The sequence below is a fragment of the Schistocerca cancellata genome, chromosome 1 (genome assembly GCF_023864275.1).
Source record: "Schistocerca cancellata isolate TAMUIC-IGC-003103 chromosome 1, iqSchCanc2.1, whole genome shotgun sequence".
NCBI lineage: Eukaryota > Metazoa > Arthropoda > Insecta > Orthoptera > Acrididae > Schistocerca > Schistocerca cancellata.
In genome coordinates, this window is record NC_064626.1 from 874,867,744 (window position 1) to 874,893,641 (window position 25,898).

General features: G+C 37.6%; 1 protein-coding gene across 1 annotated transcript; it reads right to left on the reverse strand.

The window, feature by feature from the left end:
* LOC126162566 (uncharacterized) lies at nt 1-25,898 on the reverse strand. The gene is made up of 4 exons (XM_049919157.1): nt 25,668-25,898; nt 22,031-22,187; nt 10,338-10,516; nt 1-629 (listed from the first exon to the last, which is right to left on the reverse strand). The coding sequence occupies exons 2-4, from the start codon at nt 22,140-22,142 to the stop codon at nt 360-362; spliced, it is 561 nt and encodes a 186-aa protein (XP_049775114.1). The 5' UTR covers nt 22,143-22,187; nt 25,668-25,898; the 3' UTR covers nt 1-359.

Sequence of the window (25,898 nt, forward strand, 5' to 3'; positions counted from 1 at the left end):
AAAATATATTTATATTTCGTACAAAACTTCAACATTTGATTGTAGATACAACATCTGTTACAATGATATGGTTTTACATCACTTCTCTACCATCTTTTCATAAAATAATGAATTATTTGTCAAAAGTGAGTGTTTCACAATAACATGACTTTACACTTGAGCTTCATACCAGAGTACGTCACTGTTTTACATGAGAGTTACAGAGTAGTTACAGGACAAAAAGTCATACACATACCTTAGCCAGCAAAACTATTAACAGTTTCAAAAATTTATGCACTAATTTTTCTCATACTTTCTTTCTCATGAGTGCACCAGACAAAAGTCCATTGTATACAATGAAAACAAATATGTTGGTAGTATTAAAACATGTTTATTGCCAATACATATGCAGTTCCCTGTAGCACAGCCATTGTAAGAATATTCCTGACATCAGGTATACAGGCACTTGCCACTGATCCTACATTGCAGAATGATGTAGAACAGCAAGAGGTGCATGCATAAAGTTTGGTTCTTTCACCAATAATAATACACCCTGCATCACACCTCTCAGTACAGTTGCGTTCCAGGGCCCACATACGTGGACTAGATGTGGAATTCTCAGTGCTTGTTGTGTAGGAGTAACGTCTCACCTATTTAACAATACCCACATAGTCAGTGACAGCTTCAAAGAATAGTTTTTGTTGAATTAAGTAATGTTCTGTTAATATTACTATTCCATTACTAATTCTAAAGTCTTCAAAAATCAATATAGGTTTTCATTTATTTGAAAATATATTAAATGTTACTAATCTACAACAGTATTTTAAAATTAGTGCTCAGATGATATTATTTATTATATTGGATCAAAGATCAAGTACATAACTCTTTACTAGGAAAGAACTCACTAAGGTTGCATCCTATGTAAGTGACAGAAGCAACTGACAGCACGTGACAGCTTCATACAGCATAACACAACTGCCAGTATAGTTACGGAAGTGTACTAGGTGAGTGATGTTCATGGCACTGCCTGTCCTCAGCTACAATTTGCAATGTCTCAATTCAAACATGTTTGAATCTTGTCGCTGCAGCATGCATGACAGTGATAGAGGCAGCTACAAGTTTTCTCGGCAAATAATTGGAGAGGACACCACAGATGCTATGAAATACTTGTCATCCAGTTCTAAGAAAACTATTCAGTGAAAAGAAAATGGATTCTTCTGCATCTTACAGCTTGATATCTTCACTTGATGAAGGACTGGATTTATTTTCATTATTTGTCATAGTTACTCTGCTACATGAAACTAAGTGAATGACTGCATGAAATTTTTAAGAGTTTGCAGAGGTAAAATCACATAGCATAAACATTGTTTATTTTAAGAATTACATATGAAATGTAGCCAGTATATCGAAATTGCATTTAAAGTTGAGAGCAGAATGATATCTCTTTTTATTCTCGAGATGTTATTGTTATATTTGCAGATGAGTCCCTCACAGTGCACTGGAATCCTTTCCTGCGCATTGGGAATCAAGTAGTTGTAAAAATCATCATATTTCGTAAACAATTCAAGATATTGAAATGAGGCTTTTTGGAAATGACAGCACGCGAAAAGAACGTATTTTGTTATATGATTAACACTCGACACGTTTTGTCAAATGTTTGAGTGGAGCGAAAACAAGACTGCTTATAAATACCACAATGAGTTTTTGTCTGAATTTTCATAGCCAAACAGTGAGAGAAATGGGCAAATAGGATATCAAAGTGACCAGCGTGAGGTTTAGTTTTGCAAGAAAATATTTAATAGGTTGAAAGCAATCAGGGTAATTAGGGAAAACATAATTAGCAATTTGAGGAAAAACTGAAATATTTCACGAACAGCTGCTGCTAGCTATATAAATGAAGTGCTAGCTATATAAATGAAGTGTCAAAAAGTTCATCTCTTCAAGACTTAGCTACCTTAAGCATATGAAGCTACATTGGTGTGATATTTAACTGTCAAAAAGGCTTCCTTCGAATAAGTACTAACTTTAGAATTTCGAGAACAGAAGAATAAAACTTGAAAATAAAAGAATGAAAGAAATCAGTCAAATATGTTGTGAAATGATTTGATTGAAAGAAATAAAATACAGTGGGGTCTATAAAAATGTAGACACACTTTGATAGTTATTATCTTTGGAACAAAATGACATATCACCGCAATTTTGTGTGGTAGCGTAGTCCAGTGTTTTCTCAGCAGCTCTTGGTGCGCATTTTCCAACAGATGACAGTGTAGCAATGAATGAAGTAATATTGTCACTTGGGCAATGCAAAGTCATATTGAAGTGGTACTGAAAGTATGAAAACACAATGGAGATACAAAGGCTCTAACCCGTACTACAATTTATCACAGTCAGTATAAATTTGAATCCGACGGTACTGTTCAGACTGTGCACAAGGTCACCTCAAAACTGCGAAGCATGGTGCATGTGAAAGTGGGGTAAGATGATCAAGCATATGACAAATTCTGAAGGCTGAAAATGGAAAATATACATTCTGAGATTGCTGCAAGCTATGAATGAGGATGATCTCGATCAAAGGATGGAGTGCTTCAAGTGGTTTGAAGGCATGCTTTGCGAGGATGAACAGTTTTTAGGGATGGTTATATGATCTGATGAGGTGAAATTCAATTTGAATGATACTGTAAACCACCACAACTGTGTGTACTGGGCTCCTGTAAATCCTCACATTCGTGTGGACAAACATGTTAATCTATCAGGTGTTAATGTGTGCTGTGGTCTGTCATTGCACGGTTTGATTGACCCATTCTTCTTTGAAGGTACCGTAACTGGTGAGGTGTATCTTCATATGCTGCAAACATCAGTCTGAGAGGTGTTTGGAAATGAAAGATTTTACCTGTAACAACATGGTGCTCTGCATCACTACCACAGAGATGCCACAGCCTACTTGGATGAAAATCTACCTTGACGATGGACATGTCAAAGGAGAGCTGTTGAGTACCCACCATGATCTCCACACATTACACCTCTTGACTTCCACCTATGGGGGACCTTGAACAACAAAGTTTGTCACCAGAAGCCAGCTACACTGAACAAGCTATGAGAAACCATAGAGGTGTCCTGTGTGGTTGTCACACCAGCAACACTGATAGCTATAGTTTGGTCAACAGTTCAGCAGCATCGACATTATTTGGGTGCTAATGGGGGTAACTTTGAACAAGTAAAATAACCTTCCCCCATGCAAAAATTGTAATAGTATGTCATTTTGTTCCATTAATATTGACTAGCAGTGAGTGTCTACATTCTTCTGGACCACTCTGTAGATCAGAGAAACATTTGATGTGATTTTGAATTATGCTTGAAATCATTTACAGAAAATTAGGAGCATCAAATGTTTCTCTAGTATGTTTCATTTCTTACTTTTAAACAAAACATTTTACTTTCCTTTCAAAAAAATTGTATTCTTTACATATGCAGATTATTTAGATTAATTGAAACACTTGGCATTAACACTGATTGCTGATGAATTATGTCCCAAACAATCAATTATCAGTGAAATTTCATGGTTTTTCATCATGTTTATTAGGAATTTAATATATGTGATACATTGGGATACGTGTGTATACACTTATTTATTAAATACTTTGGCAAACCTTAAAAATATATACTTTGAGATGCAGTGTAAACAGTATAAAAATACTCAGTTAAAATATAATTAATATCCAGGCCCAAACCTGGGACAAAACAATGTCCTGCACTGCTGGCCTAATACGCTCCATTACACCATGGACACATCCTGTGCAATAGTACTCATTCTTCCACATTTACGGTAGTCATTAATTCTTCCGCACTTATTGGGTGTTGAAAGTTCTTGGTCATATAACAAACATTCATAGTTAACTTATTGATGAGATAGTTGATCGTCTCTCTCTGCTCATCCACATATATTCGAAGAATTTGTCTTGTGAAGTTTGTAGTTGATGATATACATTTTGAAATTCTCTATGAAGGTTCTTCCCTTTGTGAATTTTATGCACAGAGCTCCTTTATCGCCTTATTTTCCTGTGTAAAGCTAATTTTGCTGCCTTACTCTCGAGCTACAGTATTCTCTGTTCAGGAGCGCCATTTTACAGAAACAGCTGGTCAGATCTAGAACCGATTTTGTAGCAAGAGATTGCTGTTTGCAAGAAGGAAACCAGAGTGTATAGCCTGATACTGCCACTTGTTGCTGGAGTGTCACATATCCAGAAGTCGCTCGCTGTTGGCAGCTTCTGACTCTTACATGGGATGTGGCCTAATACTTCATAGCTGGATAAATGTTCACAAAATAACGCACTGAAAATACTCAAGTTTACTTTACAAAGTTGCCAGTTAATTTAATTATCTATCCTATATATTACAAAACTAAAGTAAATGGACTAACTTCTCTTTGCCCTGACATGAAGTGGGATCTTTACCTGTTATGGGCAACTTTATAACAACTGCCAAACAATGGAAAATCCAGGATGAAATAACTGCAGTTTGGCCTCAGCAGACAGAGACTGTGGTCATGTGAGTTGTGTTTGCATGAGAGAGAGAGAGAGAGAGAGAGAGAGAGAGAGAGAGAGAGAGAGAGAGAGTAGAGAGTATCTTTTCTAATTCTGATGAAGGCCTTTTTGGCCGAAAGCTTTTGTTTCACAGTCTTTTTGTTGTGCTTATCTGTGATTCAGCATCTCCTCTATAACGTGAGTAGCAGTCTGCAGTTTTCATGATACTGTCTTTATAACAACTGTGTAATCTGAACTTACTCCACACCCTGACTCACAGTGTATATTTGCCAGTGCTCTTCTCCTAAAGTTTCTAACTCCCAAGAGTGTTTCCTGTAATGCTACACAATCATCAGCTCTAAGAGAAATGACTGTAATTGAGTTCTGGTTTCTGATGAGAGTTTTAATGAGTTAGTCAGATCAACATCAGTGACCACTCCAACAGTAAGTAAAAATTTGTCTAGAAAAACATCTTGTGTCATGCAGATGTGCTGGCCACACAGCATCAAAGGATAGGCTTATGGAATTAAAAACTGTATGAAAAAACTGTGACAAATTAAACTGACAAGTTACTCACATGAATGATTTGGAGATTCTTGTACATGTCAAGATGAGGATTGGTCAGAAATAAGTAAAACAATATGTATGGGTTTACTTTTAATATAATATGAGAATGTATTTAACAAAAGTGTTAAGAACTGCAACTAAAGCAACACTGATCATGTGGAACATATGACCATCCCTTTCGTGTGGGAATGAGTATTATTCCCACACTCCTTGAAGACACTTGGCATAGTGATTAATGGGAGCTAGCTCTGATACAAATCAAAGGTACTTGGCAAGCAGTAACAGCTTTCCCTCACTGCCATCCTAGTCTGCCTTCTTTAGCAAACTGCACAGACTTCACAATTTCACCTACTTCTGTAAATAAAAAACACCCCAGATGTAATGTGTGTAGTTATTGAAACATGAAATGAATCTCAACACACTGAAAACAACATGGAATTGCAACAACAATGCCATCATACACTGCATCATATGTTGGGCTAATGTTGATGGCAATCCTGAACAAGTGAATATAAATCCAAATTTGTACACTGTCTCACAACTTTTGATGCATCACCCATGGCACAAAATGTCTTTCTGGGGTGCATGATTAGTATAACAATGTGCAGAGCCTCTGATGCAATATGAAAGACAATTGCTGAGGATATAAAACTTTATCAATGGGACTGGGAAAAATTACAGATTTGATTAATTTTGTCAAATAGTAGACTGTAATGACCCAGGAGATAGGAATGAAAATTAGATGTAAAGGGGGTGCTGCCAAAGTATTTGTTTTGAATTAAAATGCTACCTACTTTCATAAATAACAAGGCATTAGACATCCAAGCTATATTCCTAAGCATGGACTTGCCTGCTCGATAAGATCTAACAGGAAGCAATTTATGACAGAAATAACAGTAATATACTGTGCTAGTGTTTCAGAGCCCAGCATTTACCACAAGTAATTGTAAAAAGGACTGCACATGACCTGTAAGTGCACAAATGCTGACCTGAAAACCAAGTCAGTTTTAAATCAGCAGGCAAGGGGGGGGGGGGGGGGACAGGTCTATCCATTTGGATCTTTCTAATATCTGTAGATGTTCATAAGGTAGCATTAAAGTAATGAACTGCTCTACTTTTTTATTGAGCACTTGCATTGTTTCACTGCATTGTCTAGCAGACATAGTATTACTTAGCAGGACAGCTGTCAATGTTGTACTAGTATACTATAGTAGTTTGCTGAGCATGATTTTGAATTATGGCCAATGTACTGGTTACTAAATTCACTGGATACCAATGCTACTGTGAGCTGCATAACTGAATGTTTTTGAAAAGTCACAGAAAATATGAGTTGCCAATATTTTGTTACTTCAGTTTAGTATAATCTGACTCATGAATTGAGAAATGGAATGTTCTGTGGAGAGACCCATATAAAACCAAAATTGGAACAAAGTGCCTTATTTTGGGGTAGGTGTGTTACTGTTCTTGCATACATAAGCTTTTCCAGTAACTTCATGGAGGAAGTAAGAAATGTGACTGGGGAGTAATTATTAATTTCTTTCTTACTACCTTTCTTGTAAATTACAGTGGTATTTTTCAGTCTGCATAGAAATAATAGTTGTGAAAGTGATATATTATGTACTTTACTTTGCATGTAGCATGTGCTTAATCAACCATATGCCAGTTCTCCGAGCCTCTTCCATTTCTTTCTGTTGAGTGCACTGTTCTTCCAATTGGGGTTGACTTCAGCCTAGTTGTATCCTACCAGATGTTACTCATCAGCTAATTCTGTGTCTCCCTCTTGTACCATCTCTGTACTGCCGATTGCTACTTTAGGTTGTCTGTTTTTGGTTATTCTTGGCACATGGCCTGCCCAGTTGAATATTCTCTTCTGTAACACTTTGGATGATGTTATGAGTTTGTATAGCTCTCTACATTATCCTTTTTTTCCTTATCTGGTCCAAAATGTTTCCTTAGTTTTTTTCTTTTGAATATTAACAGTTTTTCTTCCGATTTCTAACTGAATTCTAGTGCTTCAATCCTGTATATGCTACTGGCATAACAGTTGACTGATACAAGCAGATTTTGAAGTTACTAGTAAGCATTATGTTCTTTAATATTTTGACAAAACAAAAAAATGTTTCATTTGGTGTTCTTAGATGGGTACCTATTTCTATTTCTATTCTATTGTTTTCTTAAAACGGCTCCCTAACTACTTGAAGTGGTCAGCTGCCAAAGGCACATCACTTTGGATTTTCTTATGTATGACCAAATATTATGTTTTTTTCCCCCACTGACATGTAATCCTGTTTTCTCACAATTTTATAATAATTTTGTATCATTCTGAGTAATTCTATTTTGGAACTACTTATTTATCTGCATTGGCAATTCTTGTAATGGTCACCTCCTGCATTTGGATCCCTTGTGGATTAGTTTTATTAAGTCATCTACCAATCTTCTGTAAGATGAGGTTAAATAAAATAGATGAAATGGCGTACTCTTGTCTCAATCCAGTGAACATCTTGAAATTTCCAATTTCTCCCACACTGTCTTTATATAATGTAGTTTCATCTATACAGATTTCAAGTAATCCGCTTAGCTTTGATGGTGTTTCAAATTTCCTCATTATATTTAGGAGTGTCTGTCAGTGTAAGTTATCATAAGTGAATAAATGATTCAATGTAGATCTATTTCTTTGAAAACCGCATTGGTAATCACCAATTACGTCTTCAGTTATTAGGGTCAGTCTGTTTAATAGGCACTCTGATAGGGTTTTATAAGTGATATCCAGTACAGCAATTCCTCTGTAGTTATTGCACACAAAGGGGTCATTCTTCTTAAATACTGAGCACCTAATTGCAGTTTTCCAGTCTGTAGGTATGATTTTAGTCTTCCAAATTGTTCTATTAAAGACGGTAGTTCTAATTCCAGCTGCAGTCCTCCATTCTATAATAACTCATTGTATGTCTCGTCTTCACTATATGCCTTTAATTCTTTATTGCTTGCTGTATTCCATTTGCTGAAGAGGTGATGACTTATACATCAGCTGTACCAGATTCTTTAAATTTAAATAAAGACTGTGGATTATAGAAGTTGAGTATTTGTGAAAAGTATGTCTTCCATTTCTTATTGTATGTAACTCTTGTTGGTCAGTATTTTCCCCAGCTGACCATTTGTAAGCTGCTCCATTTTAGAAAATTTACCTATATTTTGATCCATCTGCATTGATCTGTGATGCTTGAAATCATCCTGTACTTCTCTTATCATACTTTTATAGCATTCCCTTTCCTCTTGTCTTAGGGTTTGTTGTGTTTCTTACGGGATTTAAAGTATCTCTCTATTTTCCTTTTTTGAATCTACATTTTCCTCACATTTCTTTCTCCAACTCTTTTTCGTGTCACTTTATGTTAAACTAAATTTTGTTAGGTCACTTTCTTTCTCCTATAACTTTGGAAGTTACCTTTTGAATATTGTTTTCAGGTGTCTCAATCTGCTTTTGACATCTTATTGTTCCCTACTGAACACTATAACTTTTTTGAGGTTACTTCCAATTTATTTTGTAAGTTTTTTTTGTTGCATTTTCTTCTGCTAGGTTTCCTATGTTGTATCTAGTATTTTCCATTCTATGTCTATTTAGTTTTCTTTTGAGTGTCACAATCTGCACCCCTAAAGCTTATAATATCTTTAACACTGTTTTGGAATCTTATTTTGGATAGCAACATGGTCAGTCTCATTCACTAGTAACCCTTCTGGTGATAATGAAGTCCCTAAATGAATGTGTTTGCATTGAAATTTTGTGCTGCTTAGTGTGAGACTATATGTCATTGCAAAGTTTTTAAGGCAAACCCCATTATATGAATTTTCCTCGAGTAAGGTGAAATTGTCAGTGGTTAGTTTGTGAAATTCCTCCTTTCCTACTTTGGCATTAATATCTCCTAACACTATTTTTACATTAGGCCTACTTATTGAGTTGTACATGTGTTCTAGTTGACTGCAGAATTCTTCTTTCACATCATCCTTATCTTCTATGGGTGCATGTGCATTTAGAAATGTAAGTCTAACAGCGAGTCTGGATTGTGATGTATGATATATGATTATTAACATTTTTGAATTTCTTTATTGAAGCATTTATTGATTTATGAATGTAGAATCTGGTTCCAAATTTCATGGCACTGACTGTATCTCTGTACATTATTGTCCTGTCAACTTTTACATGTGAGACTGAATACATTGTAGATATGTGAAGAACAAGATTTTTAGTGATTTACTTGGGATATTTTCCACCTGTGATTCTCAAATGACATCAGCATCACACTCTGATTTTTGACTGATGAGCTGTTGTCTACAACAACGTAGCATTGCTGAAAGACTGTATGGAAATGCAGAACAAGGAAGATAGTATTTGGACTTCATGTATAGATTGGCAGCACTCTTTACATGTGGATAAATTTACAATAATACAACCTGATAGTATCCAATTACAGGATCAATGGTAAACTTCACAAACCCATCATATTATTTGAATAGCTAGGACTACAAGGTGATAAGAAATGGGAAATATATGTGAATTATTTGCAGAGAAGTCAAAGAAAAAGACCGATTTATCCGGAGGATTAAAGGAAACTATCGAACATGTAAGGAATATTGAATACAAGTCAGTATGTGACCCTATCTAGATTACTACTTCAGCATTTATTGTCAAGTGAGCATGACAGATGATGTTCAACATATCAAGTATCACTGAAATAATAATTAGGAAACATAGTGTTTATAGGACAATGCAGTGGCGCATTGGAGAAGGCAAGGGGTGGGGGAGAAGGGAACTCACTAAAAGTTTCCTTTAACAGCAGATTGCTATTCACCACATAGAGAAGGAACTGAGTCACAGACAGGCACAATTAATAGGAATGCTATTTCACTGTGCCTGTTTCACTACCACACAAACAATCCACAATTTCAGGAAGAGGAAAAAATATAGTATAGTTGGATGTTTTTCTTTCAAGAAATGATTAAAACATCAATATTGCCTAGGTTTTTAACTGGAACTTTCTTATGGCTACTCATAAGTCAGCATTCATCTTCCAAAATATTAAAAATACTCCACACACCCTGGTCTAGGGCCCCACATCCCCACAAACTTTCGTATATGTGCCCTTGCACACACAACAAATAGTTAATGATGTGTGTGATAGTTTTTAACAATTTCTGCAAGCAGCACTGAACACTGTTGCAATTTCTCCATAAAAAATTTGAATATTACATGTGCTATACAAACACAGAAAAAAATCTCACCATGCACATTCGACGTTCTTTCGGACATTTTGTACCCAAGTCATGGGATGCATTAATTGAAAGGTTGACACAAGGGCCTGTAGGCTCCATGGATTCACACTGATAGCACCAGATTGGTGGCAACTGCTCTGCTGCTTTGGTTGTCACATGTTCCTTTCCAGAAAGAAATTGTGGCTCAGCTGGGGGAAAAAAAAAAAAAAAAAAAAAAAAAAAACATTTAGACTAATGGTCAGTACCAGGTACAAAGATTGAGTTACATTTTGACTCCTACACATAAAAACATTGAAAAAAAAGTCTGCCAATATTCTTTAAGAATGCATAAGAACAACAGAGATGAAAAATTTACTCATGGTTTTGACAAGTAAATATGCTAAGCACACAAATCTTATGCTATGATTCCCTATATCTCTCAAAGCAAAAATTATGATAATTTATTTGCAAAATCGATGTTGGATTACCTTCCATCTTATTGTTAAATCAAAGCATGTTTTGCTCCTTGCCCTTTTCTTCCATTACAAAGCGAAATTCATTATACAAGGGGACTTCCCGAAAGTACATTACACATTATTATGGTAGGCCAAGTAACTTTTATTGAATGTTGCACTACACTTTCAGGAGGACACTATTTTTCAATATATTCACCAACTCTCTAGAAACAATAATTAGAATGTTCTACCAGTCATTCAGTTTCTCAGTGATAGAAATCTGTTCTTTGGTGATAGAGCCATTTGTTAGATAAATCACTTTGTCCCAAGACGTTCTTTCAGCTTGTCAAACAGATGGAAATTATGTGGTGCAAGATATTCCTTCTTTACCACTCAGCATCATCCACATCTGTGCATCCTTGGTCAAACAATTGGCACTATTTCATTACAGTTGGACATGTCATTGCAATTGGTGCATACACTGCCAGAATTTTCACAGTGATTATGTGTACATTTTTGACATTTTGCCCACAAGAATTTTAATGTACCACATTCTTTAAATTTGGGGTATTTTGATAGCACAATGTGATGTGCCAGTTACCAGTATTGCAGGAGAACTGTGTCTGCAAGGAACCCAGAAGATATACTCACTTCTGACAATGCACCACTCTTGTTGTGCAAAGGCCTTGGCATGGGACAACATACACTGAAATGACAAAAGTCATGGGCTCCCAATATCATGTTGGACCTTCTTTTGCCATACATTGTACAGCAACTTGATGTGACATGGACTCAAGAAGACGTCAGCAGCCTCCTGCACAAATACTGAGCCACGTTGCCTCTATAACCATCCACAATTCAGTACAGGATTTTGTGCAAAAACTAACCTCTCGATTATGTGCCCTAAATATTCAATGGAATTCATGTTGGGTGATCTGGGTGGCCAAATCATTTGCTCAAATTGTCTAAACTGTTCCTCAAACCAATTGCGAATAACTGTGGCACAGTGAGGTGGCGCATTTTCATCCATAAAAATTCCATTATTGTTTGGGAACATGTTGCTGAATATAACCATTTAGAGTCAAGATTGGTTCAGTTGGACCAGTCCATTGCATGTAACCACAGCCCACACTGTTATGGAGCCACCAGCTTGCACAGTGCCTTCTTGGCAATTTGGGTCCATGGCTTGATGAGGTCTGTGCCACACTAGAACCCTACCAACGGGTCTTATAAAATGAAACTCAGACTCATCTGACTAGGCTACAGTTTTGCAATTGTCTAGGGTCCAACACACATAGTCACAAGCCCAGGAGAGGTGCTGCAGCTGATGTCATGCCGTTTAGCAAAGCCACTCATTGAGTCAGTTTGTCTGCTGCCATAGCCCCATTAATGCCAAATTTGGCCACACCGTCCTAACGGATACATTCAGTGTTAATCCCACATATATTTATGCAGTTATTTCATGCAGTGTTGCTTGTCTCTTAGCACTGACAACTCTATGAAAGCACCGCTGCTCTCGGTCATTAAATGTAGGTTGTTGCTCACTTCACTGTCTGTGGTGAGAGGTAATGCCTGAAATTTGGTATTCTTGACACACTCTTTGGTCTCAGAATACTGAATTCCCACACAATTTCCAAAATGGAATGTCCCATGCATCTAGCTCCAACTACCACTTCATATTCACAGTCTGTTAATTCCTGTAGTGCAGCCACAATCGTGCAATCACATTGGACACCTTTTGACACGAATCACATGACTACAAATAAGAGCTCTGCCAATGCACTTACCCTTTTATACCTTATGTATATGATACTATGGCCATATGTATATGTGCATATCACTATCCCACGACTTTTCTCACCTCAGTATATCTAACTTATTTTCTGAAGTCCACACATATATGTCTTCTTATTCTTTTCATTCTCAGACAGCAAAGAAAGAAAGAAATATATTAAGTATAATAACTAGAATATAACTATAATGATCTAGGTATCCATTATTTTTCTTTCTTCTCTACCTCACATGCTATTCATCAAATGCTCACATTCTTTTATGTTACATGAGGCACAAGTTTATAAAAGCCAGCATACTAACAATTTTTAAATCTTCCTAAAGTAACTACTTTAATGATGTTATTATCTCTGGAGCTAACCACCAACAGCATCTGAAAATTTTAAGAACATTCTTTCCAAAACTTTAAAATGTTGGATTGCAATGCAAGTGTGGAATTGAAAGTGGTAGCAATTGACAAACTGCTGCCCCTGTGGTCTTTGGAATCATTCAAGCACTATTACACCACATCAACATCCCAGGCAGTGTCCACTGTATACCTGTTAACAAACTAAAACATAAAAGTCAAATAAATGAGAAATGCCTTGCTGTGAAACAACAATTAACAACTTAATACATTGTCTCAAAGTTGGTCCCATTTTAACAAACTTCACACCTGGTTGCCCGATAATGTTAGCAACAGGTGTATCACCATGTGGTGCTATTATAAAAGAGGAACACAGGAATTTAACAAACATCATGTATCACTCAGAAACATTTACTGATCCACTTATTCATGATTATATATGAAGCTCTGGTCAATAACACTGGGCACTACTGCTTACCTGATTCATTACCAAGCCACATTACAATGTAATAACATGTACATATTGTCAGGCTGCTCACGGAGGGGACAGAAGACAGCAAAATCGGAGTATGTTTTTAGATGAAAAATGCTATGATAAAGGCAATAACACATTTTACAGTCATAGCATTATAGCTGCGGACCTAATACTTCAAGGCTTGCAGTGGTTATATTGTAACAGGCCAAAGTGACTGCCTGTGCAATCTTCCCACAGCTATTCACACTTCCTTAACTCGTTGTTAAAACCATGCAGATGCATGAGTATATTAAGGAATTTTAACACATGGTCATCCCTCAAACACTATGACCTCTACCTATCACACTAGAACCATGGAATGATAATACTGAAGGAACTTGCTATAGACTGTGACTATTGGATACAACAGACAAGGACAGCATGGCAATAGTCAACAGTTGTAGTGACAAAGTTAAGCACTTGACCGCATCACCAAAGGAATTCACCCCACCACCAATCTCCACACACCTGTGGGAATTCATGCATGTGAGCTTTGCCATCTCCTTCCCATGAACAATGTAGATAACAATTGTGGATGCTCTATCCAATTTTCAGTATATCTGGGCAGAAGGGCTCTATGTCATAAAGCAGACCACTTATGGCAATACATTGTCCCAGTGTTGTGCCACAGTGTCAACAGGCAGCATCATCTACCTGCCGGGCAGTACCTGGATGATTCGTGTAACCAAGGGCACTTTGGCACACAGCATATGTAACTTATGTAGATGCAACACCACAATAAACCTGTTTTTCCACAAATAAATATCGGCCATCTAGGCGCCTTGGGAATGGATCGAAACAGCGAATCATCGAGTCGTCAACTGTCTTTGTGCATGCCACCACCATTAGGTTGTTGCCACTCTGCCATCATCCTGACATGACCGCATGTCAAGGGGGTCCTACTGCAGTCTGATGGGCTGAGGTTTGAACTAGGGCCCTCTAAACCATCCCGTCACTGCCAGGAAGCCACTGATTCGATCCTCACTCCCTGGATGTCTGAACACATCACTTGACATGGCCAGCTGGGACTCAGCATCCTACACTCAGCAGGCAGTCAGCCAGCTGCATCAGGCCCGACACAGCTTGTCCATTGACCAGAACTGTCTGTGATGTAAAACCATGCCATGCCTTGTCTACATTTAGCACTACAGTACCTGCTATCCTACTGCAGTGCTTCACTGCCATGGGGTGTGTAGATCGAAGCCCAACTTCCAGCCACAGCCAGGTTTGAGCTTGTAATAAATTAATAAAGGGATTTTGTGACCTCCTAGCAGCTTAGGTCTCATCCTGATCCACTATACTCCACCAGAGCCTCTGCAGTGTAGTGAACTTAAACATAACAACTGCCGAAGTGACAATTTAAGCACTCATGAAAAGTTTCACAATCATGGGACTTCCTTGACTTAGGAAGAGATAATGACTCTTAATGCTATTCAAAGTCCAGCCTACAGAATTGTGTGGAACACCTCCTGGTGACATCATTCCATTCTATATGCCAAGGCCAAGAGGAAAGAGTGGATTTTCAGCAGCCAGATGTCCTTGGATGGGGAGAAAGTGTCAGTACAAGCAGAGGTGATGCTCCTCCTCAGCATTATTAGTCAACCTCATTCAATGGGCAGTGCTGTATCATAAGCCTCCATGAAAACCAACTGCACACCATTCTCTACCTGCTCAGTACACAACCTAGTGCCACCAGAACACAGTGCCGCAATTACATCAGCAATACTCAGTGGGGATTGTCAGCTTGATTTGCTCACTCAGTCACATCCAGGGATGGATACCATCCATTGTCACAAGGAGCTCTTGATGTATATTGGTATGTTGCAATAAGAATAAAGCTCAGAAATAGTAGGTTAATAATAGCTAGCCTGTACAGATCCCTCACAGTAACATGGAAGAAATTTTTTGTCATCTAGAGGAACTTTTTGATAAACTCTCACCTCATAACAGAACAGATTATAATATTACGGGGATGTAAACATTGACTTCTTAACTAATAGTATAAATTACCTTAGATATATTGATGTGTTACAGTCCTATAATTAAGCCCTTCTGAATTCAACACTAACAAGAATAACATGGGACTCTCAAACATGTATTGATCATGTTATTACAAACTTAAGCAAGAAAGACCTTGTAGTTAGAACTGTCAAGAAACATATTTCAGACCATAGTGAATTAGCCCTAAGCTTCATACAAACAAATAGTATCTCATGGGGACCTATTTATCTATGAAAGAAAGCTAACCTATCATACTTTAAAGAAAATCCTGCCACACACAAACTGGCATCAGGTAGGCCTATATAAAACAGAAGATATTAATGAAAAGTTGGACAAATTTTGTACAACATTAACCCACTGTCTTAATCAAGCGTGCCCAGTGGTCAAAATACTAAGGAAAACTGACAGTTCCAAGAATCTTAAACTTCCCCCTAACATGATAAAAGTAAAGGAAGATATAAAGGATTTATAGATTCTTTTTTGGAGACACCAAACTGCAGTACCTTCAATATAAATAAAAAGCCTGTAGAAAAATGTACAGGGAAGCACAGATGTATGCAGAACAGATGAGGCAATCCAGTAATGTTAGTAGAACAGCATGGAGTATAGTAAATACGGAAAGCAGGGGAGCAACAATGCAGTGTGCAATAACATAATAATAAGAGGCAATGAAAAACTGCTGAGTGATCCAAAGGAAGAATGCAAGCAGTTCGTAGACAAATTTAGAAAGATGAGTAGGGAGGATGCGATTGACCCACCACACTTGCTAAATTCTAATATTGTCAGTAATTCATTCTTCCTGAGGTATGTTATAGAATTGGAAATCATGAAAACCACTTGCAACTTAAAAGCAAATACATCCATTGGCTGGGATGACATCTCAGCCAAATTTCTGAAAGAATGCAGTAATGAATTAATAAGGCCACTACAACATTTAATAAACAGCTCTTTCAGCCAGTGGTCATTTCCTAACTTCACTGAAATAAGACTAGTGCATAGAAAGGGAATAACTGCTGATATACAAAATTATAGGCCTATTTTGTTGACATCAATACTTAGTTGTTGGAAAGACTAATTCATGATCAATTTGAATCATTTTTCTGCAGGTACAATCTATTAAAAAGCTGTCAGCATGGTTTCAGGAAGGGCAAGACTACAATAACAGCTCTAGCTACATTTTTTCAAGTGGTATTGAATAAACTTGATGATGGAAACATAGTTATTGGCAGCTTTTTAGACCTATCAAAGGCTTTTGACTCTGTAAATCATTGTATTCTTCTATATAAATTAGAAACTTATGGAGTCAGAAGAGTGCAATTAGATTTGTTAAGAGCCTACCGTGCTTGACAGGAGACAATGTGTTAAGCTGTATCATACAACTGGGGGATGCATGCACACAGTAAAACTGTCTTATAAAATTCTTAACCATTTAGTCCCTCAGGGAAGCATTATTGGGCCTTTTTTGTTTATTGTGTACAGCAAAATGATACAATAATTCCACAAAATTCAGACCTAGTAATTTATACCGACGATACCTCTTTCATAAATTTGGGCTCTACAAAACAGTCAGCAGTGCAAAATAATACAGAGACCATTAGCCTCACCACAGAATATCTCACAAAAAAACAAACTGGCACTAAATATGGACGATAAAATTCTGATGGCATTCCTGCTAAGTTATAAATAAAGAAAACTGGATGCTCAGCTAGACTCACCAGTTGAAACAATTGATTGATATAAGTTCCTTGGTATTATAGTAGATGAACATCTTATATGGAAGGAGCACATTAGTTACATGTGGGGAAAAAAAACCCTCCTGTAGCATCTACCTGCTAAAACGCCTTTCTAGCATAACAGTGGCACCCATATTAAGTCCAATCTATTTTGGAATTATACACTCCCACCTATAATATGGTATTAAGCTTTGGGATGGGGCACCAATGGTATACATGGATAGGACTTTCAGAGCTCAGAAAAGAGCAATTAGGGTAATAGCTAATATCAGTAAACATCAGTCCTGTAGAGAATACTTCATTACATATAACATATTAACAGTGTATTCATCATATGTCCTCAGGCCTACACTGTTTTTTAAAGAAAATATGGAGCATAGTATAATCAACTGTGAAATCCATCATCATAATACAACAAAAAGAGAGGATTCCCACATAAAATTTAGTAATAAAAGAACAACAGATCATAGTCCATTTTCTGTTGGAACTTCCAAATAACATAAAACTGTTAAATGGAAACATATTTAAGATAAAATTACAGCAACTGTTAATTGATAAATGTTTGTATACCATCAACAATTTTTTAATGTTGTTGTGTATAATTTATCTTTCTTTCTAAACTCTTATTAACATTCATATGTTTATAAACAGACTATGACCATGACCATAAAAGTTCTTATGGATGAATAAACCATTTATTATTATTATTATTACTGGTGGGGGTTACAATGCGACACCAAAATATGCTGTGGCTATGGAAGAAGAATAAAGAAAAATCAAAACACAACAGGATTTGTCGACCTGGAAAAACATTTGACAATATCAAATGGTGCAAGATGTTCAAAATTATGAGGAAAATAGGGGTAAGCTATAGGGAGGGATGGATAATATACAACACATACATGAGCCACGAAGGGATAATAAGTGTGGGAGACCAAGAACAAGATGCTGGGATTAAAAATGGTGTAAGACAGGGATGTAGTCTTTTGCCACTACTGCTCTGCCTATACACAGAAGAAGCAATGATGGACAAAAAGAAAGGTTCAAGGGTGGAATTAAAATTTGAGGTGAAAGAATATCAATGATATGATTCACTGCTGACACTGCTCTTCTCAGTGAAAGTGAAGAAAATTACATGACCTTCTGAATGGAATGAACAGTCTAACGAGTACAGAACATGGACGGAGAGTAAATCGAAGAAAGACAAAAGTCATGAGAAGTACCAAAAACGAGAACGGCAAGAACATTAACATCAGGATCTATGGTCATGATGTAGATAAAGCTAAGAAATTCTACTGCCTAGGCAGCAAAATAACTAGTGATAGACAGAGCAACGCGAACATCAAAAGCAGACTATCAATAGCAAAAAGGCATTCCTGGCCAGGAGAAGTCTATTAGTATAAAATATAGGTCTTGATTTGAGGAATAAATTTCTGAGAATGTACATTTGCAGTACAGCATTGTGTGGTAGTGAAACATGGACTGTGGAACAACCAGAACATAAGAGAATTGAAGCATTTGAGATGTGGTGCTACAGAAGAATGTTGAAGATTAGATGGACAGGTAAGGAATGAGGAGGTGCTGCACAGAATCAGAGAGGGAAGGAATATGTGGAAAACACTGACAAGAAGAAGGGACAGGATGATAGGATGTCTGTTAAGACACCAGGGAATAACTTCTAGGGTACTAGAGGGAGCTGTAGAGGGTCAAACTGTAGAGGAAGACAAAGATGGAAGACATTCAGCAAATAAGTGAGGATGTAGATAGCAAGTGCTACTCTTATATGAAGAGGTGGAGTCTCTTGATAGTCTGTTGCGACAATGAACTATTCTTCAGGTAGTTTAAGTCTTCTCATCAACTCTTTTCATCAGGTCAGCACTGAGTCTGCGATATGCTGGATCTGACAGCAAACACTGCATCTTTTGAAATAAACCTGCTTGTCCAATCTAACAGTAGAACTGCCCTTGTCATGGGTTACATGACCTTGAGCATTTGCATGACTAATTTTTAGTAAGTTGTGATATGGTCTCTTTCTTCACTTGCACTTCTCTGCCTGATTTGTTACAGTTAGCTGACATTAGGTTTGGTGTTCAATGAGCCAATTTTGACATTTGTTGACTTCCATTTACTTTTTATTCAATGACCAGTTCTATGAAGAGACACATATGGAGTTGTGATGGAGAGTCCTTTGTCACCTATTATTGCCAATATGCTCATGGAAAATATTCAGGACTGTACCCTGTAGCTGGTGGCATTGACATCGGGAGACTTTTTTAGAGACATAGTCAACATTTTTGTTGTTTAGCCTCATGGAAGAGAGAACATAAATAGCTTTTCCAAACACATATATACATCCAATCCACCTGAACATTCAGTTCAGTATGGAGCTGCTGAAACAAGGGGTAATTTGTACTTTGGATCACAGGGCCCATGTCATCTCGGACCCTGAAAGTTTGACAGCTGAGTTAGCCAATCTTGAAGAATAAATATGTTTCCTGATGACATTATAAGATTAGGGCCCTTTGAGGGTCTAAAGGTTGATCTCTGGTTTCGTAAGGTGAGTGTCTGTCTTACCGAGCATCTAAATTTCCTTGTACATTGCTCTCTTGCTGCATTTGTGGCTTGAAACTGATGGAGTGTGCACCTGTTCAGATATCAGCAGTTGTTATCAATGTCACCCAGCTGCATTCCTGTAAGCTGTCTGAACATCAGAAAGCTGCTAATGTTAAAGAGTGGGTTCCAGACATCGTGACAAATGAAAGACTTTCGCACTCAGGTGAGTGGGGTGTTTTCAGATATCATAATAGTCATCAGCATAAACAGTACAGGGAGGAATAAGATGAAAAATGCTAGTACATATTACCACAGTCAGTTCATTGGTGTTCAGTGCATGAGATACTATATCTCCAAGCCTGTAACAGAACTGAGCTTTTTATGCACCACTGTGTAATGTGCTACACATGACAGCTGTTGATGTAGTGGCTGGCAATGACAACAGCAGATTGCAACAATGAATATGTGATGTAGGAAATCGCTCATCAAGTCAATAGTGAATAACAAATAGTGAGCAGAAACTTCCTGGCAGATTTAAACTGTGTGGCGGACCGAGATTCGAACACGGGACCTTTGCCTTTCGCGGGCAAGTGCTCTACCAACTGAGCTCCCCAAAAAGGACTCACACCCTGTTCTCACAGCTTTAATTCCGCCAGTACCTCGTCTCCTACCTTCCAAACTTCACATAAGCTCTCCTGCGAACCTTGCAGAACTAGTACTCCTGGAAGAAAGGATGTTGTGGATACATGGCTTTGCCACAGCCTGGGGGATGTTTCTAGAATGAAATTTCACTATACAGCGGAGTGTGCACTGATATGAAACTTCGTGGCAGATTAAAACTGTGTGCCGGACCGAGACTCGAACTCGGGATCTTTGCCTTTCGCGGGCAAGTGCTCTATCAACTAAGCTACCCAAGCACGACTCATGCCCCATCTTCACAGCTTTAATTCTGCCAGTACTTCGTCTCCTACCTTCCAAACCTCGCAAAAGCTCTCCTGCGAACTAGCACTCCTGGAAGAAAGGATATTGTGGAGACATGGCTTTGCCACAGCCTGGAGGATGTTTCTAGAATGAAATTTTCACTCTACAGTGGAGTGTGAGCTGATATGAAACTTCCTGGCAGATTAAAACTGGGTGCCGGACCGAGACTCGAACTTGGGACCTTTGCCTTTCGCCCCCAGGCTGTGGCTAAGCCATGTCTCCACAATATCCTTTCTTTCAGGAGTGCTAGTTCTCCAAGGTTCACAGGAGAGCTTTTGTGAAGTTTGGATGGTAGGAGACGAGGTACTGGCAGAATTAAAGCATTTTTCATGTTATACCTCCCTGTACTGTTTATGCTGATGACTATCATGATATCTGAAAACACCCCACTCACTTGAGTGCCAAAGTCTTTCATTTGTCATGATGTCTGGAAGCCACTCTTTAACACTGGTGGAATTAAAGTTGTGAGGACGGGGCGTGAGTTCTGCTTGGGTAGCTTAGTTGGTAGAGAACTTGCCCACAAAAGGCAAAGGTCCTGAGTTCGAGTCTTGGTCCAGCACACAGTTTTAATCCGCCAGGAAGTTTCATATCAGAGCACACTCCGCTGTAGAGTGAAAATTTCATTCTAACTGGTGAGCAGCTATATTACCCTGAACCACGTTATTGGAAGGATACAGAAGCCATTATCCAATACAATTACCATGTGTCACATTGATTAATTAGCATCTGACCTCACACTGCCACTGGACACTCAAAGCATAAGTAAAAATTACCAGTACTGACAAGTTGCCAAATATGTTGTTGAATGCCAGTGGTAAGGTACGAGTTCACAGAAAACCATGAGGTGATGTATCCCATCAGAGCAACATTCAGGCAGGTTCTGGATGTATTGTTATTTGGGGGCATTTATGTAGGATGAACCAGGTCCATAATACACCTACCATCATTTCACAATGGCGATTGATTTATAGAAAATTACAGTCTGATCATGTGATTCTGTTTGTCTGTGATACTCTATGTGTGATCTGTACCTTTGGCAAGATGCATTACCAACCTGTCACTCCCACATTATGTCAGAACAGTTTGAGGAACACTCCCCAAATATGAGGGTATTGGGTGGCACCCAATAATGATCAATATTATGTCTTGTGATCAGCAGCTGAGTAGTCACAAATCAGGACTGTTCACCAATGCTTCAGTCGCTGTCTTGCTGAGACCATATCATAACACAATGCCACCATTACGAGACTGAAGACTTCCCACACACCAATAGGTAAGTGTGCTGATTCTGTTTCTCATAAGCATATTAATGAATATATGATGCATACTGCAGTTGGTAACCAACCTACCTTTTGTCAGCACATTATTGAACAGTAACAGGAGAGCAATATGCACTGCAATCCAAAACATTGGTCCAAATCTATGGCAGTTAGTGAACTCTTGAATCGTTGATGTATCCATGACAACATTCTACAAGAGTCTCAGTTCTTGAAGTACCAGCAATGCCTGCATCCAAAAGAAACAAGTTATACAAAATACACAGTAGTTACAATAAAAACTTTGCAGTTTGTAAATGTCATTGTAGGGGCATTTCACAATATTTTGGACAAGATATGTGTATTTCACTATTCAAGAAGCTAATGAATGTGAAATGTGAAATGACAGATGATTATATGTATTTGCCACATACAACAAAATTAACCACCAGAAATTCATCTACTATCAAGACTGGTGTAACAGCAAACATGAAAATTTTAAAATTCTTGTCAAAGATGAAAATTTTAAAATTATTGTTAGACATGTGACATTACCTTTTTTTCTTTCCAGAGTAAGAGGAAAGTATTTTCCAAAGTTGGTACGATTGATAGTTGCACCTAGCATCTGTGGCTCTTATCCAGCAATATTGCCAAAATTATTGAAAATTGCTGCCAACAATAGGTTTAGACATGCAGTTCTCACCACATGTGTAACAATGTAAGCTAATTTCTCTGTGCTGAAGCTATGAAGCAGTTCCTTCTGCAGAGAGAACTTCTATGCTCTAATTTCATCATCAATTAAGTCAACTTAAAGAATCAATTTTCGTCTACTAATGTTTGTTTTACAAAGATGAGGAGTAGCATTTTGTAAGTTTCATTTTGTTAGGCACATGACAGTCTGTTGTTACTCCAAAAACCACTAAATCTAGTGGCCATGTCTGATACACCTGGGAGAGTAATCTGGCAATACTGGAGTATGAAGCTAGCAGGTGAAGATGAAACACATTGAAAAATTAAGCAGTAAGAGAGAGAGAGAGAGAGAGAGAGAGAGAGAGAGAGAGAGAGAGAGAGAGAGAGAGAATATCACCAAAAGAAGGGAAGTAGTGCAACAATAGCAGAAAATGAAGAGCAGTGCAAAAGGGCTAGAGAAAGCAAGCATTGTCAGCAAAAGCAAGAACAAAAGAAGCTGCAACAGGACACAGATGTTCATAAAATTTCTCCTCAAGCACTGGGCAATGTAGTCACTTAATAAACAGGCAACAATACCACAGCAAATTTACTGCAAACTGTCACAAAAAAAGGAGAGTGTATAGTTGTTGGTGACGCGTCATGTAAGGATAGACTGGATATTGTACACAATATCTGTAATGTGATTAAGGCTTTCAATGTACAGGACGTCAGCAATTATCAATTCTGTGTGATATAGGCCTACATGACAACTCAGTCGTTATTCCAAATGTACCATAAAGCGGGGTGACTTTGAACGGTGAGGCGACTTTGAACAGCAATTTAGTGTCTTTTTAAAATAAATGCTGCACTCTAGTGTGTAAATATGGAACTAGGGCCAAAGTTGTTAAATATTGCCAATAATCGATTCTTTCAGATGATATGACAGTTGATGTGAAATAACATTGTATACCAATGCCAGGCAATAAAATAATTTTCTAGAATTGTAAGTTCCTTCACAACCGCAAAAACATTTGCCTATTATTAGAAGCATTTTTGAGTTTAGAATTTGAAACGAGTTTTATGAGCAACGTTAACACTTGAATGAACACTTACAGAAAGCATAAAATTATAATTTATTCTTTGGTGGTGTAAAAAAAGTAAAATATGAAGGCTTGTCTTTCAAGGGGTGACTTTGAACAGCACCTTCCCTGTTATTTGACACATCAGCTCCATGGAAAACATGTTTTAGTGAAGTTTCCTTCAAAGAAAAGTGTAAAATAGTGTTGGACATGTTATCACTGATGATGAAATTTCACTTTTGAGGAAGTGGCATTCCAAGATGGAATCACATGATTTTTTTTGTGTGGCCTAATGTTCCCAATGTGTCAGATTTTGAGAAAGATGGAATTTTCAGGATTCTATCTGATTCTACAGTAGACAGACAGGGAAGGCTTAATTTTGAGTTTAAATTTGATGTCTATGACATCTGCTAGAGTGGACACTCTTTCGTGACAACTTCCTTTCCTGTAGAGTGTTTGCAGATGTAATTCTTTAAAATTTGATAACTTTTTTTTTCATTTCTTTTATTAAAGTCATACAGAAGTGATTGGCTGATGGGACACGTTATTGGACATCAAAGGGGAAACTATTTAGTACTGGATGGAAATACAGGGTGTAAAATCAGAAGCAGCCTAAGAGATGAATACAGTAAGCAGGTTCAACAGGATGTAAGTTGCAGTAGTTATTAGATGTAGAGGCCTGAACAGGATAGAGCAGCATTACACTAGACTTCTGACATGAAAACAGCAGCAACAAAATGATGAGTGAAATTCCCTTTCCCTGCATTCTTGAAAATTAGCTTAATGCAATAAAGTACCACACTCTTTCATCTCTTAACAGTGAGACCATTGTACTGAAGACCGATCACAGTTAATTGCAAACCTTGTAATATCATTCACATCAACAGAGGAAAATGTTCCAAATGCCAACTACGATAAATCCTCAGACTTAACACATCAAACCACCACATTTGTCCAATGGACTCTTTTTCCAATGATGAATATGGATCACATATTATGACAGAGCAGAAAATGGATGGTGCTGCCGTAAATAAACGCTGCATTAATAATTTTTTTTTGGTGGTTGTGTGCTGATGAAATTATTGTGATGTATGAACCCCAGTTAGAATGTGGCAGTTTGCCCCGGTAAATCTTTGGTGTGGTAATAAACTGTTGTGCAGTGCTCAATGCATTACAATGACCACGAAAATTTTAGGAAGATTAATTTCTATTTTCACAAGAACATGGTTCATTTCAGAAATAACAATTCAATGAGTGAATCGTTATTGATCTAAATTATTTTCTAGTACTTAATAGCAAACAGGTTTATAATCAGTGCTGCCAATCCATCTGTTTAAAGTGCTCCATGCCGCTTATTTATAATAGGCCTACGTGTATAGCTGTTTTTTGAACAATGTACAAATTCCTGAACAATATAAATAAATAAAAAGTTCTTCATTAAAGTAAGTTTGATACAACTTACATATTAGTCCAATGCCACTTCAATGAGATGAGTTTGCAGTGGAAGTGTAGCTGTATAAACCTTTGTAGTCACTTATTAAAAGTAGTGTGTATGTATAGGGTTTTAGCATATTTATACTGTTGCATTTTTTCTCTCTTTTGCTACAATTAACGTGTTACCAATACAGAACTGTCTAGCGGTTTAATTATGAAGACATAGAATTTCCAGTTGATGTGAATTTGCGACAAAGGTAAACAGGAATGGCAGATAGTTCTGGTTTACATACGAAGTTTACTTGCATTTCGTAAGGAATATCTTTGATGGGCTAACAGTAAATACTGACGCCAGACTTAAAACGAAGTAACGGCAAAAGGTTAGGTGCTACGGATAGGTCTACGGTTCTTTACCAACAACACTTAAAACAAAACTGACTTTTGCTCCTTGGATTTCTGCCAACGTCGAGAAAAGCAAGTCATTAAATACAAACAATGTACCTGTCGTGTTAAATATTGTTCTCGTCTGATCTTCATCAGGCACCTACCTTGGTACACCTAGACTTTACGTCAGCAATGCGACATGTGTACCGGTACGACAATCGGCACTCTGTTTGCACTGATTCTAGTTGGAACTAAAACGGCTTAAATGCGTGTTCAAAATCAAAACTGACTGCTTTTCACGATTGCAGACGTCGTTTGATATCGTGTGGCGAAGGCAAACATCCCTTCACTCACATGGTCTGACATTATTGATCGTTGGGCAGCTGGCGCGCCGC

What these genes read in the sequence shown, in the direction of transcription:
- LOC126162566 (XM_049919157.1), bottom strand. Translation starts at nt 22,142, where the DNA reads ATGGATACATCAACGATTCAAGAGTTCACTAACTGCCATAGATTTGGA. An exon ending in CAATAATGTGCTGACAAAAG is followed by an intron (nt 10,517 to 22,030) that starts GTAGGTTGGTTA and finishes TTTTTCCCCCAG; the next exon opens with CTGAGCCACAATTTCTTTCT. An exon ending in AAGAACGTCGAATGTGCATG is followed by an intron (nt 630 to 10,337) that starts GTGAGATTTTTT and finishes ATTGTTAAATAG; the next exon opens with GTGAGACGTTACTCCTACAC.